Source organism: Leptosomus discolor, chromosome 5, assembly GCF_034619465.1.
Source record: "Leptosomus discolor isolate bLepDis1 chromosome 5, bLepDis1.hap2, whole genome shotgun sequence".
Taxonomy (NCBI): Eukaryota; Metazoa; Chordata; class Aves; order Leptosomiformes; family Leptosomidae; genus Leptosomus; species Leptosomus discolor.
The window spans coordinates 29,832,693-29,846,757 of NC_141395.1; the positions used below are offsets into that span (position 1 = coordinate 29,832,693).

Consider the following 14,065-nt stretch of genomic DNA (forward strand, 5'->3'; position numbering starts at 1 on the left):
TTTTGGATTCCCATTTTCACTTGTCTAGGTGGGATAGAGACTGGTTCTGGCTATACCCAGAGAGACAAAGTACTTTTTATTTTCTAAACATTTCTTTTTTTCTATGCGCAAAACTGCCTGAAGCAACTACAGAATATACTTCATCTGTGCTTTGCATCAAACTGTGAATGTTCAAGTACTTGCCTCCACTTCTCCCCCTACAAGATTATTTTCATCATCAATCTCAGCGTGAAGAAGAACAGGCTTCTTTCTCGTCTCCCCATCCTCTTCAAGGAGTAACATTGGGCACTTGGGAAGTTACTGTGGAGAGGGTCCTTCTGTAATGATTTCAAGAATTTGTGCTGAGCTCTTTTCCATTGCCTTAGAGACAGAACCACCCCAGCCTCTTGGTCCAGAGAACTATGGGCCATGTACATGGAGCATGCATGGTGCAATGAAGAAGCAATGGTTGCCAAATTGGTTTCGCGTACTCATTATGAACTGTAAAAGTACACAGCTAAGCGGCATGCCAAATGAAAGGCGCTTTACAGGCACGCTTTTGGTGTGGAGATCACATAACCTTTTGCAAACTAGCCCAGGAGGGGTTTTGATTTGTAATCTGTATTAAGCCCTCCTGGACTAGTAAAAACTTTTCCATACCCCCAAAACAAATGCATTGAAATGAGCTTCACTGGTCAGTTGTTGCTTCTCAAAGCTTCTGTGTGCAAATGTGTTCAGCATTCTGAATGCACAAAAACCAAACACCAACTTTATAGGGTATTGGTTGGGAAATAATATTTGGATGGTAAAGGAATTTAGAATAAAAAAGGTTACAATAGTGACATTTTTAAAACAGTCACATAGTAAGCAAGGGTAACACGTGAAAGAACTACCTGTTTATATGCAGAACCACTAAGCGGTTGAAGCATGGCCAACTCCACATACATACTCCCTGATAACAGTATAGTCTGTGTCCCAAGTCCCCTCAGGAAATTAGGTTCTTTCTGTTTCCCTACCACTGTCTTATATAATGGAAATATTGTACTCAATGGAAACATCAGCCTGGTTTGCTAGATTCTTTTTCAAACTTTAAGGCTGCCTTTCATACATAAATTAAATTGCAGTATGACTGCAACTACCAAGACAACCTCAAATATTGAGGAGGACTTCAAACACAAATATTCCAACTTCTGTTTCACAAGGGACAATATTAATTATTTGAACCTGACCAGGATAGCTAAATTCTTAATTTATTCAGAGGATTTTTTCTTGTAAAGGATCAGATTTACCGAGTAATTTATTCCTGTAAGTAAAATTACTCATGTGCCTCAGATGTTTGCAAGATCACTGTTTTTGTGTGCAGTGAGGAAATGTGATCATTCCCAGATTTACATTGTTAAAAAGGTAGTTCATGTTTAAAAACAACTCTGTACTAAGCATTAGGACTTAAAAAGACTCATGCTCAAAAAAAGAACCAAAAAAGAATTTCAAGAAGTCATCAAAAAGAATGCGTCAGAAAGCATCATGTGCAGTTTGTTTACTGGCCCTCTGAAGCCAGTCTCTTGATATATTAACTTGGGTCATTTGATGGAGTAAGTTTACTTCGGGCTTCTGGTCATACTTTTATGTATAGGGACATACGAATAAGACTCTGGTCTGTACTAATGTCTTGCCTAGTGAAGTATTAGCTTTTTTTTTTTTCCCATTCACTCTACCTGTTTTTAAGATAAACCTCAAACATGAGCTTCTAAAAGGTTATACAATCAATGTGACATTATAAGAAGAACATTTGGAAGACTCTGGGCAGTTGAGTCTCAAACAGCTAAGCAGTATTAAAAGTTCTAGTTTTCTCATTTGAGAGGGCATTCAGTTTCCAAGAGACTTTAAAAGGAGCAAAGTTAAACTTAAAGCATTAGTATTAACTCTAGAGTTGTTAATAATTTCAAATTAGAACTGTATTTCAAGAAGAGAACATAAGTATCAGAATTATGAAAGAATTCATTTTCACAAGTTTTTAGGGTGTTTATAAATGGTCTACTTTTATCTTCCATAGAGGATTGATTTTCTTGTTTTTATTTAATGGAAGGTGAACTTATTAGTTTAACAATGCAAATTTAAAGAAGACCCTAAATTCTCAGCAATGCTTTTATAAAAATTGATTCTTAAAGTCAGAGAATACAAATACATGCAACGGTTACCAGCTTTTCAGAACTAGTGCTGAAGTAGAAATGTTGATAATGCAGGAGTCATTCTTGTAAAACATGAAGCTCATGATGGCGTAATTTACACTATTATATGGAATGGTTCCTCCAGCTTTGAGAAACACAGAAAAGGCTGTACGTGCGTACATTAAGGCAATTCCTTTTGTAGAACCATCTGTTTGCAAAAATTTTAAGTTTTTGCAGTGAACGTGAATGAGGCTAGCTGTGATCTGAGAGCCGTTCCTAGTGGGTAATGAGCACCGTCCAGCACTTGCTGATAGTCACTCAGCACAAATTCTGGGAGCTGAATGGACCAGGGAGCCTAAACTGGTACCTGGGTGGGGTTCTTCTAGTACAGGGTTGGTGCAAATCTGTGCAGCAGTGAGACGAGAACTGTGTTACCGGTTTGTCTGTGTGTGGTCTGCAAGTAGTCCATAGTGTCAATAGTCTAGACCTCATTGGCAACTAATATTTCACTAAGAATATTATTTTACAGTACATAGGGATCTGCAAAAATCTTTATTTATGCTGCACTGAGGATTTAGGGACTGGAATTTATTTAATGGAAATTTTAAATTACAAGAATAAAAAACATATTAGACCAAGTACAGGGCTGGCTAGGGTTACCCATACATGCTTTACTATTTCTTTTGACCCAAAAAGGGAAAGACTATGACACAGGAATCCATTCATATGTTATTTACCGAGTAATGAGGTTGGGGTAATCAGCTTCTATAAACTAAGGCCATTTGGATGCAGGACAGAAATTATGCTGGCAGGGGGGAGGGAGGGTTAGTTTTAAATCTCACAGTTGTGAGTTTTCAAGAATTGATAGCCTGTTTTACCTGAAGAGAGGGTTAGAAAGGGCTAGATCCATTATGTTCATAATAAACAAGAATTGATTTGAAATATAATTTTTGTAATGTCATTATTTTGCAAAACAACAGCACCAATCAGGCAGTTAAGATATTGTCAGAGGTGCTCTTTTAATTTAGATATTCTTGGAAAATACATATGTATAATATATGTACATATATATATATATACACACAGTATATAATCTACAGCTCTGAGAGCTTTTAAGTCAGGAATGCTGAGTATTATAGTATATGGAGGTCAGAAAAAATTTTTACTTTTCTGTGTGTGTCTGGGTGTGTGTGGATGTGTGCGTGTGTGTGAAAGCTTCCCCCGCCCCAGTAGTTCTGGGCTGCATTATTCTAGCGCTTATTACTGATTTGTTTTGTGCTGTTTCTCAGTTATCCATTTTCAAGAATTTTGTTTCATCTTTCATGGGTTTTTTGAGGTTTTTGGTTTTTATTGATGGAGATTTTTGAAATTATGTAAACAGTTGTTTTACAACAACCACCACCCCCCAGAATAATTCACTTTTGTGCTTTTTCTCTTTGGCAGCTATATATCAAAGGCAAAACAACTGGAAAGGTTGTTAAAGTGTTATTTTCTAAAGGAACCACTGGTAAGACCTGTTTTCCTCCTGGGGTAGTGGTGATGCATTTTTACTCAAGCAGCAATTTCACCAGAATCGGGTAGTTGCCAGCACTATTGCTTGTATCTGAAAGCACAATTTTAGCCTGCCATGCTCATCAGGACTGTACAAACACTTGTAGGTTCTGGCTATTCTGTAATTGGCATTTGCATTGTAGACCACTGTCTTCTCTGGTACTTGTACGTTGATCAGAAAATTGGTGGGGTGTTTGGAATCATTAAGAGGCTCAGGAAAAAAAAAGATTTAATAAGGAAAAACAGCCTTGATAGTTTCTGATCTGGATTTGTACTACAGGGTTTTTTAAAATCTGGGCTTCCAGTAGACTGCAGCTGCAAGTAGTCATCTGTTAGTGAAAACTGGCCTCTGCTTTTTTATTTTATATTTTTTTAATTTGTGACAGACAGACAGTGCTTTTTGTGAGTTAAAGTAAAGACACGTCTCCCCATCAAAGCAAGTTCAATATCAGTGGTTGCAAATCTATGACAATTTATAGAGGATGTCATTGGTTTTCTAAGACCGTGTTTTTATTGTCATTTTTTCACCCTGAAGCTGGTTAGTGATGTAACGTTTGCCAATTATCTAACCAAAAGGTCATGTATTTATTTTTGTTACACTATATTCTTTGTAAATGTTTAATTAAAATGTGCACTTTTTTTAAAAAAAAAAAAGAAAAAAACAAAATTAAGAGAAATTTGGTTTGCTTGAGAAGCTTCCTGTCACAACTGTTGTAATCCTGCTGCCTGCACGCAATTCACTCCTCTCCCCACAGCAGTTGACTCCTTCGCAAATTTAACTTGCTGATGAGCACCTGGCGTCCAGCAGGCATTACTTCAAAATGGCAGGAGATCTGAACTGGCAGTACTGAAGACTGGAAAGAATTAAGTGTGTGGTGTCTCAGAGCAGTATGTACAGGATGGATGTGAAATATTTTTAGAACAGAACTAGTTCAGTGATCCCAAGTGGGAAAGGGAAGTTAATTTGGAAGGAAAGCTAATCTATTTTTCAGCCACTTTATTCCCCTTTCCTTAATTTGAGATTTGGCGCAGATTTTACAAGCTGCATTCCAAGAAAATAAACCAAACGGCTTTCCAATTCTTTGACACTGGGAAGTAAAGGTACACTGACAATGTGTCGCCCTGCTTTAAAAGATAAAAAAAAGCAGAACCACCTTTCTTTTGCAGGAACAATGATAATTTAGCTATAACCCTGAAATCTGTCACTGTGAGCAGGTTTTGAAAGCATACAGTACATTGATGGTTCTCTGTATTGTGCCTGGGAACTTGTTTCCCTGAGCTTTTGAATTTGCTAGCTGTGAAAGACACTGATTTTGCAGAAACCTGAATGTATCATGAAGCTCAGTTGGTCTGGGAGGAGCCAGACTGATTAAGAAAAACAGGGTGCTGAAATCCTATCTACTGTGTGCTTGTGACAGGTTCAGGTCTGTGGATGGATATGGCTTAAATTTGTTACATCTTTGGGGAAAAGGGACCAGATCCAGTTGTAAAGAGGATTTGCATTTCAAGTGTTTCACCTTGGAATGTGTTTTTTAAATGTATTTGAGCCCTGGCCTACAAAGAGACTTGCTTGGGCTAGTTTATGTAGCACAAATTGAAGACAGTGAATTGTTTGTGTTCTGGTACTGCAAGTGCAGTTTGTGACTTGCTGTCTGAGTGGTGAGTTCAGGTCTCACTTTCACCAGCGAGAGGCGGGAGAAGTCAGCTGTCCTCGGGAGCTGTGTGCTGGCAGGGAAAGGGGCAGGGACAGGCTGCAACGATCCATGGTTGGCACACTTCATAAGCTGACCACTTACTGTACTCATGACTTGGGAGCAGTTGGTTCACTCAGTCTCAGCCTCACCTATGTATTTCTCTAAATTAGGGGATAGCTGAGAGAGAGCACGGGGAAGGAAGGCCTTGAGCCAGTTATCTGGAAATGGACAGTCTTAAGAACTAAGGATGTTCAGATGCTCTCCACAAGTTGTGTTTTATCCAGGTGCCACTCCCATATTTTTTTGTGTGTAATTACATTTATTTATATTAAAACATTAATTTTAAAAAGTTCTAGAACTTTGCGTTTGTATGAGATTTGAAACTGTGCTGCTTATATGGACTTGATGGGATGGAGGAACAGGGCAAGAAGAGGTGCTAGTTGGCAGCCAACCCCTCCACAGACTTGTCCACAGATTGGTTGTTCACTTCAAAAATGAGTTGTTTCTACTCTGGATTTGTAATTTGAAATTGTTTTGGAACAATGTTTTTCAGGGAAGATTCCAGAGCAACAGTTATTATTCTCCCTTTGTAATGTAAGCTGGAAAGAGTAAGTTCACCTCATCTGCATTTCTGATTCTTTACCCAAACCATGTCAGCACAGGAGAGGGTATTTGAGCTGGACTCCCACATACTTGTGGAAGTTAAAAGAGAAAATGAAAGTCCATTATTGGGGGAAAATAAATTCTTATTTACATCTCCCCGAAAATCTAGAAACATCCCTGTTGTGTTTTGGGTTTGTTTCTTTTTTTTTACTTATTTTTTTGTGCTTTATCTGTGTTTTAAAAAAAATTGTACTGGGTTATAATGCATTTTATTAACACTATGTACATATTAGCTGCTTTGTGTTTCAGAATGGTAGTAATTGCTTTGTATATTAAAGTGATTCTTGTGAATTTGTGAATTATTGTCATAAAGAAGTGCTTTTTCTTACTGTAACCTTTGTGGTATAAACTGTCATAATTCCCTTTTTACACAAACATTTATGTGCAGTCACATAAACATGCTTTAAAAAACTCTTATAGAGTCTCTTTTTTGAGCAGGATGTTCCATCTACACTAATTTAGTGGCAAATGGTAGCTAGATAGGATTATGGGAAAAGGCATATTTTAAGCAGACTATAGTGTCCTCCAATGATCTGTGGCCTGCTGTAAGTATTCATGAGATATTTTCCCCAAAGGGAAGACTTTTTTAATCTTAATTAAATTGAATTAGATGAATGAGAAGTAAAGTCCTGAAAAACAAAGTTTCTCTTCCACGTCTGGTATTTTTAAACCTGCTTTCTAGTATCCATTCCGGTGCCAATTAGTTGCATTGTTTAATAATGTATGAAAGACTTTTCCCTTTCACAGTTTAAATATGCTGTCTTTCTCGCTTCTAAGCATTCCTGTAAACCATGTACTACTGATGTTAATAACAGAGCAGAACAGAAGGCAGCAAACCCTACAAGGATCACAACCCGATTATGTAATCTGCAAGGCTGGATCCAAACACTGGGATGAAAGCCAGAAGAACAAATTCAGCACTGAAGTAAACACACCTCCAGTGAAATCAAGGGGAAGCAGTAAGGTCGGCTCATTACAACTGGGATTTTGTGGTTTTCACAACTGTTTTCATAATGCCATTCACGAACTTGCTCAGAAAAATCTACATCTCGGTAATGAAGGAGAACCCCAAACAGGGTTAGTCCATGAGAGAAAAATGCAGTTTGGCTTGAATTTCACACTGAAAAGAATTGGGTAACACAGATCCCTGTGCGGTCAGTAGGTCAGCTGGTAAACCTGCTTCTTCCGACACTGCTGCACCTTGAAGTTCATTGTCCATGAGATACAGAGCTGAATTTCATACTGTGTGTCTTAATATTAATCAAACATGACTTTAGTTGCAATGACATTTTAGAAAACTTTGTTCCCTTGCAGAATGCCATGTTTCAGGGATGGTTTCACAATCTCACAGCATGTTCATGTCTTATTTGGTCACTTCCCTGTGACTTGGATCCTCTCCCTAGGGTGAGTATTTTATTTCTCAAGAGAATATTTATGCATTGCCCCACTACTCAGGGACAATGCCCAAACACATCCTCCTACAGATGAGTGCACATCATCTGTTACAAAACAGGACCAATGCAATGGAATCACCCAAAGGAGAGTTCACACTGACTTGTCTAGTGCTGGGATGAACAAGGTGACAGAAGGTGCTTGGGCAGGGTGTTAGTATAATTGTCAAACAGCCACTGAAGCATTACCACACATCATCTCACTAGAGCAGAAGCTCACCTGGAACCAACCAGTCGGGACACCAAAGTTTGCGGGTGTCATCACGAAGGCTGCTCTCTCTGTGCTCACTCACCGGGCAATTACGCCTTTGCTGCTTCTGTCCTGAATGTCTGGCAATGTCACTCCTGACATCTCCCTGAAGCTAAGTGCGATGGGAATTCAAAAAAGCTGCAAAGCTCCACCTGAGACAACAGATGGCACTGCTCACTGCCTGGTGCAGGTGAGTGTTAGCACTGCCTAGTGGGAATGGGCTGTAGGTTTCAGCTGAGTTACATTCTCATGGTTGGTGCCCCTAAACACTGTAGCTTAAAAAGCAACCAGAACTAATGTGCTTGTGGTGGTGGCCTAACCGCAATATTCCTGGGTGTCTGGTCTTCTGAACCTGAAGGAACACCCATACCCCAGTAGCAGTCAGAGGAGAAGGTGTCCCCTTGAGGGGGTGCAACTTGCTGAGCTGGGGAGGGGCTACCAAGAGTTCAGCTCTGCAGGTGAGGGGCAAGGCACTCACCTGAGCTGCCAGTGTCGTCTTACACTTTTTTCCACAAGTATTTACTTATGGGCAGTAGCATTGCTTCAGCCTTCAAACATACTCCCTTGGATTTGCATACATCTGCTGTGCAACTGCAACACAGCAAAAGAAGCAAGGCCTGGTCTCTTCTGGCACATGCCTGCTCTCACAGGAGGCCTACGGGCTGTAACAGGAGCAATGGGAAAACATGCTGAAAGCTGCTAAACAATTAGAAAGACATGCAATTAAGCTGTTTTTAAAAGTATAAAACTTGTGCTATTATCAAACCAAGGCCTGGAGCAAAGCCCCCTTCTTAACAGAGTGTAGGTTGCTGCACTAGGCTTTATTCTGTACTACACTGGGCTTTATTCTGTGCTATTTAAGCAGGCTTTCTAAGCATGTTCCTACTGCAGCAACAGCTGCTAAGGCTCTCAGTATTGCAAGCTGCAGCCTTTTGCGAAGGTGGAGCACAGCCAGGTATAGCAGGCTTTCCCCATGGACCAAGTCACATGCACTTACAAGCACAAGCACCAGCACGCTGCTTTCTGCCAGCTCCAGCCCGGAGGGAGCCTAACATACAGTGACCACAGACAAGCTCGGAGAGAGGGAAAACACCACTGGGGAGGAAAAGGAAGAGGAGTGGTGAGAACTTACAGCCACACTCTGAAAACCAGAGGCAGAGAAAGAGTGAGGGGAGCTCATAATTTTTTTCAATAGTTGCTTACCCAGTTGATAGGACAGAAAGAGCCGTGTCTGGTACATTAAAGCTCCTGTCATGTTCTCGTTTTAATTAAAGGTGCTGTCTAACTTCCCCGAAAGGGACTTCAACTCTCGTTTCAGACTGCAAAGTCCCAGCCAGCTGCGTAAGTACTGTTTTAGTGACACCATGTGGCTCCTGAGGATACTGTTGTAAGCAAGTGTTTTAGAGCAGCAACTCTCAGGCCAAGTCCAGAGCTGAGCAAGGAACTTAGATGAAAACACACGAGAGACACGCCAGGGATGAAGCACAAAACCTTCAGGCCTCATTCATGGGAGCTGTAATGATAAATGTGTCATTTCCAGATTACAGTCTGCACACCACTTCTGGACCACAGAAAAAGTTTGATGGAAGCAGTAGTGATGAAATGCTCCTAACGTCCATGTCCTGAAGCAGCTGCTCGTGTTTGCTGTTACCAGTGCCAAAGACATGCACACGCTTAAAGCTTGACCCTGACCTGGGGCTTTGTAATTTAGTTTAAAGAAAAAAAATAGTTCCGCATCCACCAAAAAAAGCACTATGGCAATTCTTGCATTTAGAAGTGTAGCCGTCTTCTGTTAGCCCATTGTTTTACCAGTTTCATTCTTCCACCGCTAGAAAGAGAAGGAAGCGCGCTGCTGGTGCAAGCTGGATTCCAGGCTGCACCATTTTTCACATAGGATCTTTTGGGATGAACACACAGAAGCATTTTTTTTTTTAAGCTCAAGGTATGAAATCATTTACTTAGAACAACATCTAACTACCACTGTGCACAGAAAGCACACTGAAATCTAGGCACTACCCCAAGGTCCCAAGTAATACAAGAATAAGGACTCTCCTGGCTACAAAGCCTTCACAGCAGCACCCTCCTCTGCTAAATAACAGCTCTCAGACACGGAGGCGGTACTTTGAGAGTCAAGGACTGATTTGATACTTAAAGAACAGTTTCAATCTTCTTGTTTTACTTTCCCTGCTGGCATATGTGCAAGTGTGTCTGCTTCAAGGAGCCTCAATCTGTGCACAGAAAGTTACCTTATTAGGGACAACCCAAGAACCACAATTGCTTCGGTACTGCAGGCATAGCCTCCACGCTTGCAAGTCAGGTAACACACCACCAATTTCTAAGTTGGCTGACTCTGCAATATTGATTCCCAACCCCCACCACCCCACCCCAGATCTTGTTCTTTGTTTCCCTTGTGCCTTTCAGTTCAGCAATGACAGCAATAGAACGACTTTATAGCAGCTGCTTTTGTCGGTTTTGCCCTTTAAGTGGCCTCTTTTACCGTAACATTTAAGATGCAGAAGGCCTGAAGAGTTAAAGCATTTAGAACTGGAGTCTTAGATTATATTTCATATATTTTTACTTTTCTGGAGTTAAGGAAGTGATAGGGGGGAAAAAAAACCCACAGTAATCTGAGTTTCCCATAAAAATTAAGTGTGATTTGATTTTAAACAAAGGTCTTTTTATGACATTTTTCATGCCTGGAGATTTCTGCAACTTAAATAAGTTTCAAAAATTACATTTGATAAAAAATCAGTGGAAGACCCTACACAACTCTACTGAGAAATGAAGTAGAGGTTCAATATGCAGAACAGAAGTATAGTCCTTGCTGTATCAGACCAAGTGATAGGACAACACCACCAGAACAAGAAGCCAGTGAAATAACACCACTGCAATTATATGCTTAGGAACAAGTATATTGAGCAGAAACAAGGGGAGCATTGAACAGCATTGGTGGTTACTAACAAAGCATAAAGTCAAAAGTCATCCTTGCGACTACCCCTCTGTGCTTTGTAGATATGAACATCCTTACTGGAATCATAGTGGACCTCATATACAGAGAAACGGCCTCTCAGCATCTTCAAGAATTTGTGATCTCGTTCATAGCGGATACGACAGGAAAGAAGAATCACAGATTTCTCTGAGCACAGGTGCTCCAGCGTCTGAAGCAGTTCTGCAAAAGTTTCTTCCAGATAAACGATGTCTGCACCCAGGATGAAGTCAAATGCTCCTGGAGGGAAACTACTCAGGTCTTTACCCCAAGTCAGTTCCTTCACCACAGCTCTTGGACGTAGTTCAGAGGGTAAGTTAGCCTGTACATTTGACTCCAGGAACTCCAGTGCTGCCGCCCTGTCTGTGATGGTAACACGAGCACCTAAGCGGTACAGGAGTGTATGTCTCAGACAAATAGTCGATGTCCATAAACATAGCATTTAGAATACAATGCTCTAAGTCAAGCAGGCTCCTTAGTTCCTGTTAAACATTAACAACTTCCCTGAGCTGCCTGATTAAAAACAAACAGGCAAAACAAGCAGAAAGCCCACTATCTACATACATCCTACCCTTCATCAGTCACTTAAAAATATAAAGTGTACTCCACATGAAGATTAAGTTGGGTAGGGAATAAAAAGAGTTTTCTGGATCATTTTCTTAGTGCATGAAAGCAGAGGGGTTACTTTCTGCCTTTCCATAGGTGACAACAGAACGAGTTACAGGGATTGTAACAATTAACCTGCTCCAATTCCATATTTGTTAGTAGCAGAAAGGCAGCTAGACGGCCTCTTTCACAGGTCAGACAAAAGTTATGCCTGTGTGATTTTGCATGGCATGATTGTGTTTTGTCAAACTGCTTTGTTTTTATTATTTCAATATGTACCTTCCACAGCCACTAGAGCTTTGAATTAAAAAGTTAACCTGGGACAGTTAGCGCAAATTTAATGTAGTACCCAGTCCCTCCTTCAACCACAGACAGATCACAGGCAAATCATTTCTCTAGACCTTGGTTTTGCTGTGTGCAAGATAGCCTAACAAGGCCTATGCAAGCTCAGAGAGTGGATTCTGTCTGCAGCTTCACCTGTGCTGCAAAAGAGGACAAGTGGAAGATGGCAAGCACAGCACTTGCTCCCTGGGGGAGAATAGCTGCAGGACTGGATGCTGCTGAGCTGAGTACCGTGGTTACAGGTGTCAGCCTTAACAGGGTCCCACCATAAAATAAACTGCAGTCACACCATTGCTACAATAAATAACACAGCAGGCTCTGAAGTCTTAACAAGAAAGGAAGATGCCTCAGACAGGAAACATCACAGTTCACATATGTAGCTTTGGTGCTAACTTCTATACCAGGCATGTAGATGTAAAAGTGCTAGTTTTACTACAGTTGTAAATTGCTTTAAACAAGCAAACAAAAAAGCCCTTACCTAATAACGTGGCCACTATTCCCAGCAATCCAGTTCCAGCTCCCAGCTCAATCACAGACTGATTCCTGAGATCAATGCCTCCTATCTCCAGATAGGCACACAGGACAACAGCCTAAGCCAAGAGACAAGGGCAATTAAGCACAGAGCTCATTTCAGTCGTACTGAACACAGGATTTCTGATTTACAGTGAGAGAGAAGGTTATGGGAATGGTTAGGCACATCAGGTCTGCAGCAAGACTTTGTTCAGCCCTTCTCTGCCTCCTGTGTGCACCTGTGGTCTTTTTATGAGTTTTATGGAAGACTCTTAAAGGCAAAAGGAAAAAGGAACCACAGAGGCTGCAACTCAGACGTGGTAACACTGCTTCATGAATCCCCAAACATAACAGGAGGCAGAAGGAGTTGCATTTGGAAAGGAAAAGCTGGGGGGGTGTCAAAACACTGGTGAATGAACACAGTATTTCAAAAGGCCAGGACAAGGTTTCATAGTCTCTTGCACGGTATCTCAAAAGGTTTCTGCTCAACACTGGCATGCTATCAGGAAGGACATACGGTAAGTAAAATAGTAACACTTCTACCTGCTTGTATCTACATGTTACATTTTACAGAAATCTTGGTAAGGAGCTCTCTCCATAGCAAGCTCTGTCAAAGACAATGTTGGGAAAGCCCTGTGCACCAATTCATTTGAGGAGTTTGCTAAAATTGCTTCGACCGACTGCCCTGCAGCCTTGGGCCTGGCACAAACCCCTCTGTTTTGGACGGTTCTTATCCCCAAGATAAAGTCTATCAGCAGTCCTTCTTGAAGCTACAAGTAGCAGGATCCATGCTGTGCTCTGAAGGGCGTTAAACAAACATCACCGGCCACTGTTAAAAAATGGGTGAGAGTTCTGTGAGTTATCTGGAATATTTCCTATATTTGGCATAGGCCGTGTGGGGTTTAAGGTGGCCCGCTTCCCTTGCAGTCCTCCAGGATCTCTTACGAGGGGAAAGGAAAAAAAAAAAAAAAAGAAAAAAAAAAAAAAAAAAAGCAGAGTTTAACGTTTTCTTTTGGTAAAAAAGCACATAGGAAAAAAGCCTTCCCTTACAATTCAATGTTAAATAATTTTCTGAGCTGATTCTGAAGGCGAGGGCACGCGCTACAGGAAGCCATCAAGTACGGAAACATTTCATTTGGTGTGAACACCTACCGCATCCCAGACCACCGCCGCCACCCCCAGCCGCCGCCAGTCCTGCTTGAGGCGGATGGTGTGACTGGCGAAGCGGAACGTGGCGGACGGGCTGTGCAGCTGCCGCGCTCCCCAGCCGGCTCCCTCCTCATAGGGGACCAGGGCCATCCCGCCGGCGGCCGATCGCCTCCCGGAGCGCGGCGGGCAGCAGCCCCCAGCCCTCCGCCTCACCGCTCCCGCGGCCTCCGCGCCCGGCGGGCAGGAGTCAGCGCCGCCGGCAGGGACCCCCGAGCCCCTCGCTCCTCTCGGCCCGCCCTGGCCGCCACCGGGCGCGGGCCCGCTCCGCCGCGAGCCGCCGCCCGAGGCCGAGCCGAGGGCAGGGGGAAGGCTTGGGGCCGCCGAGGGGAAAGGCCCGGCTCTCGCCTGGGCCTGGGCCCAGGCCCGGCCCCTCGCCGCCCGGCCCGCCCGCCGGCTACTCACGCGTCGCAGGCCTGGGGCCGCCGCGGAGCGCACGGCCCGGCCCCCACTGCCGCGGCCTGGGGCGGGCGCGGCTTCCCAGCGCCGCCGCCCGGATGGGGAACGGCGGCGGGGCCGGCGGAGCCGCGGGGGCGAGCAAACCACGGGTCACTAGGGATGAGGCTGGGGCTGGAGGGTCTCCAGAGCGCTCCTGCCCCTCAGTCACGGCGGGGGGTGGTGGGGGAGGCACAACACAAGCCATGGCTGTCTGCCGGGCG

The 14,065-nt window shown here is 42.8% G+C and overlaps 1 protein-coding gene across 1 annotated transcript; it reads right to left on the bottom strand.

Moving 5' to 3' along the window:
* Positions 1–10,680: 10,680 nt before the first annotated feature.
* On the bottom strand, positions 10,681–13,499 carry METTL21A (methyltransferase 21A, HSPA lysine). The gene is made up of 3 exons (XM_009948449.2): positions 13,353–13,499; positions 12,169–12,280; positions 10,681–11,126 (listed from the first exon to the last, which is right to left on the bottom strand). Exons 1-3 carry the CDS (start codon positions 13,497–13,499, stop codon positions 10,729–10,731), a joined length of 657 nt encoding a protein of 218 aa, XP_009946751.2. The 3' UTR covers positions 10,681–10,728.
* Positions 13,500–14,065: the final 566 nt, after the last annotated feature.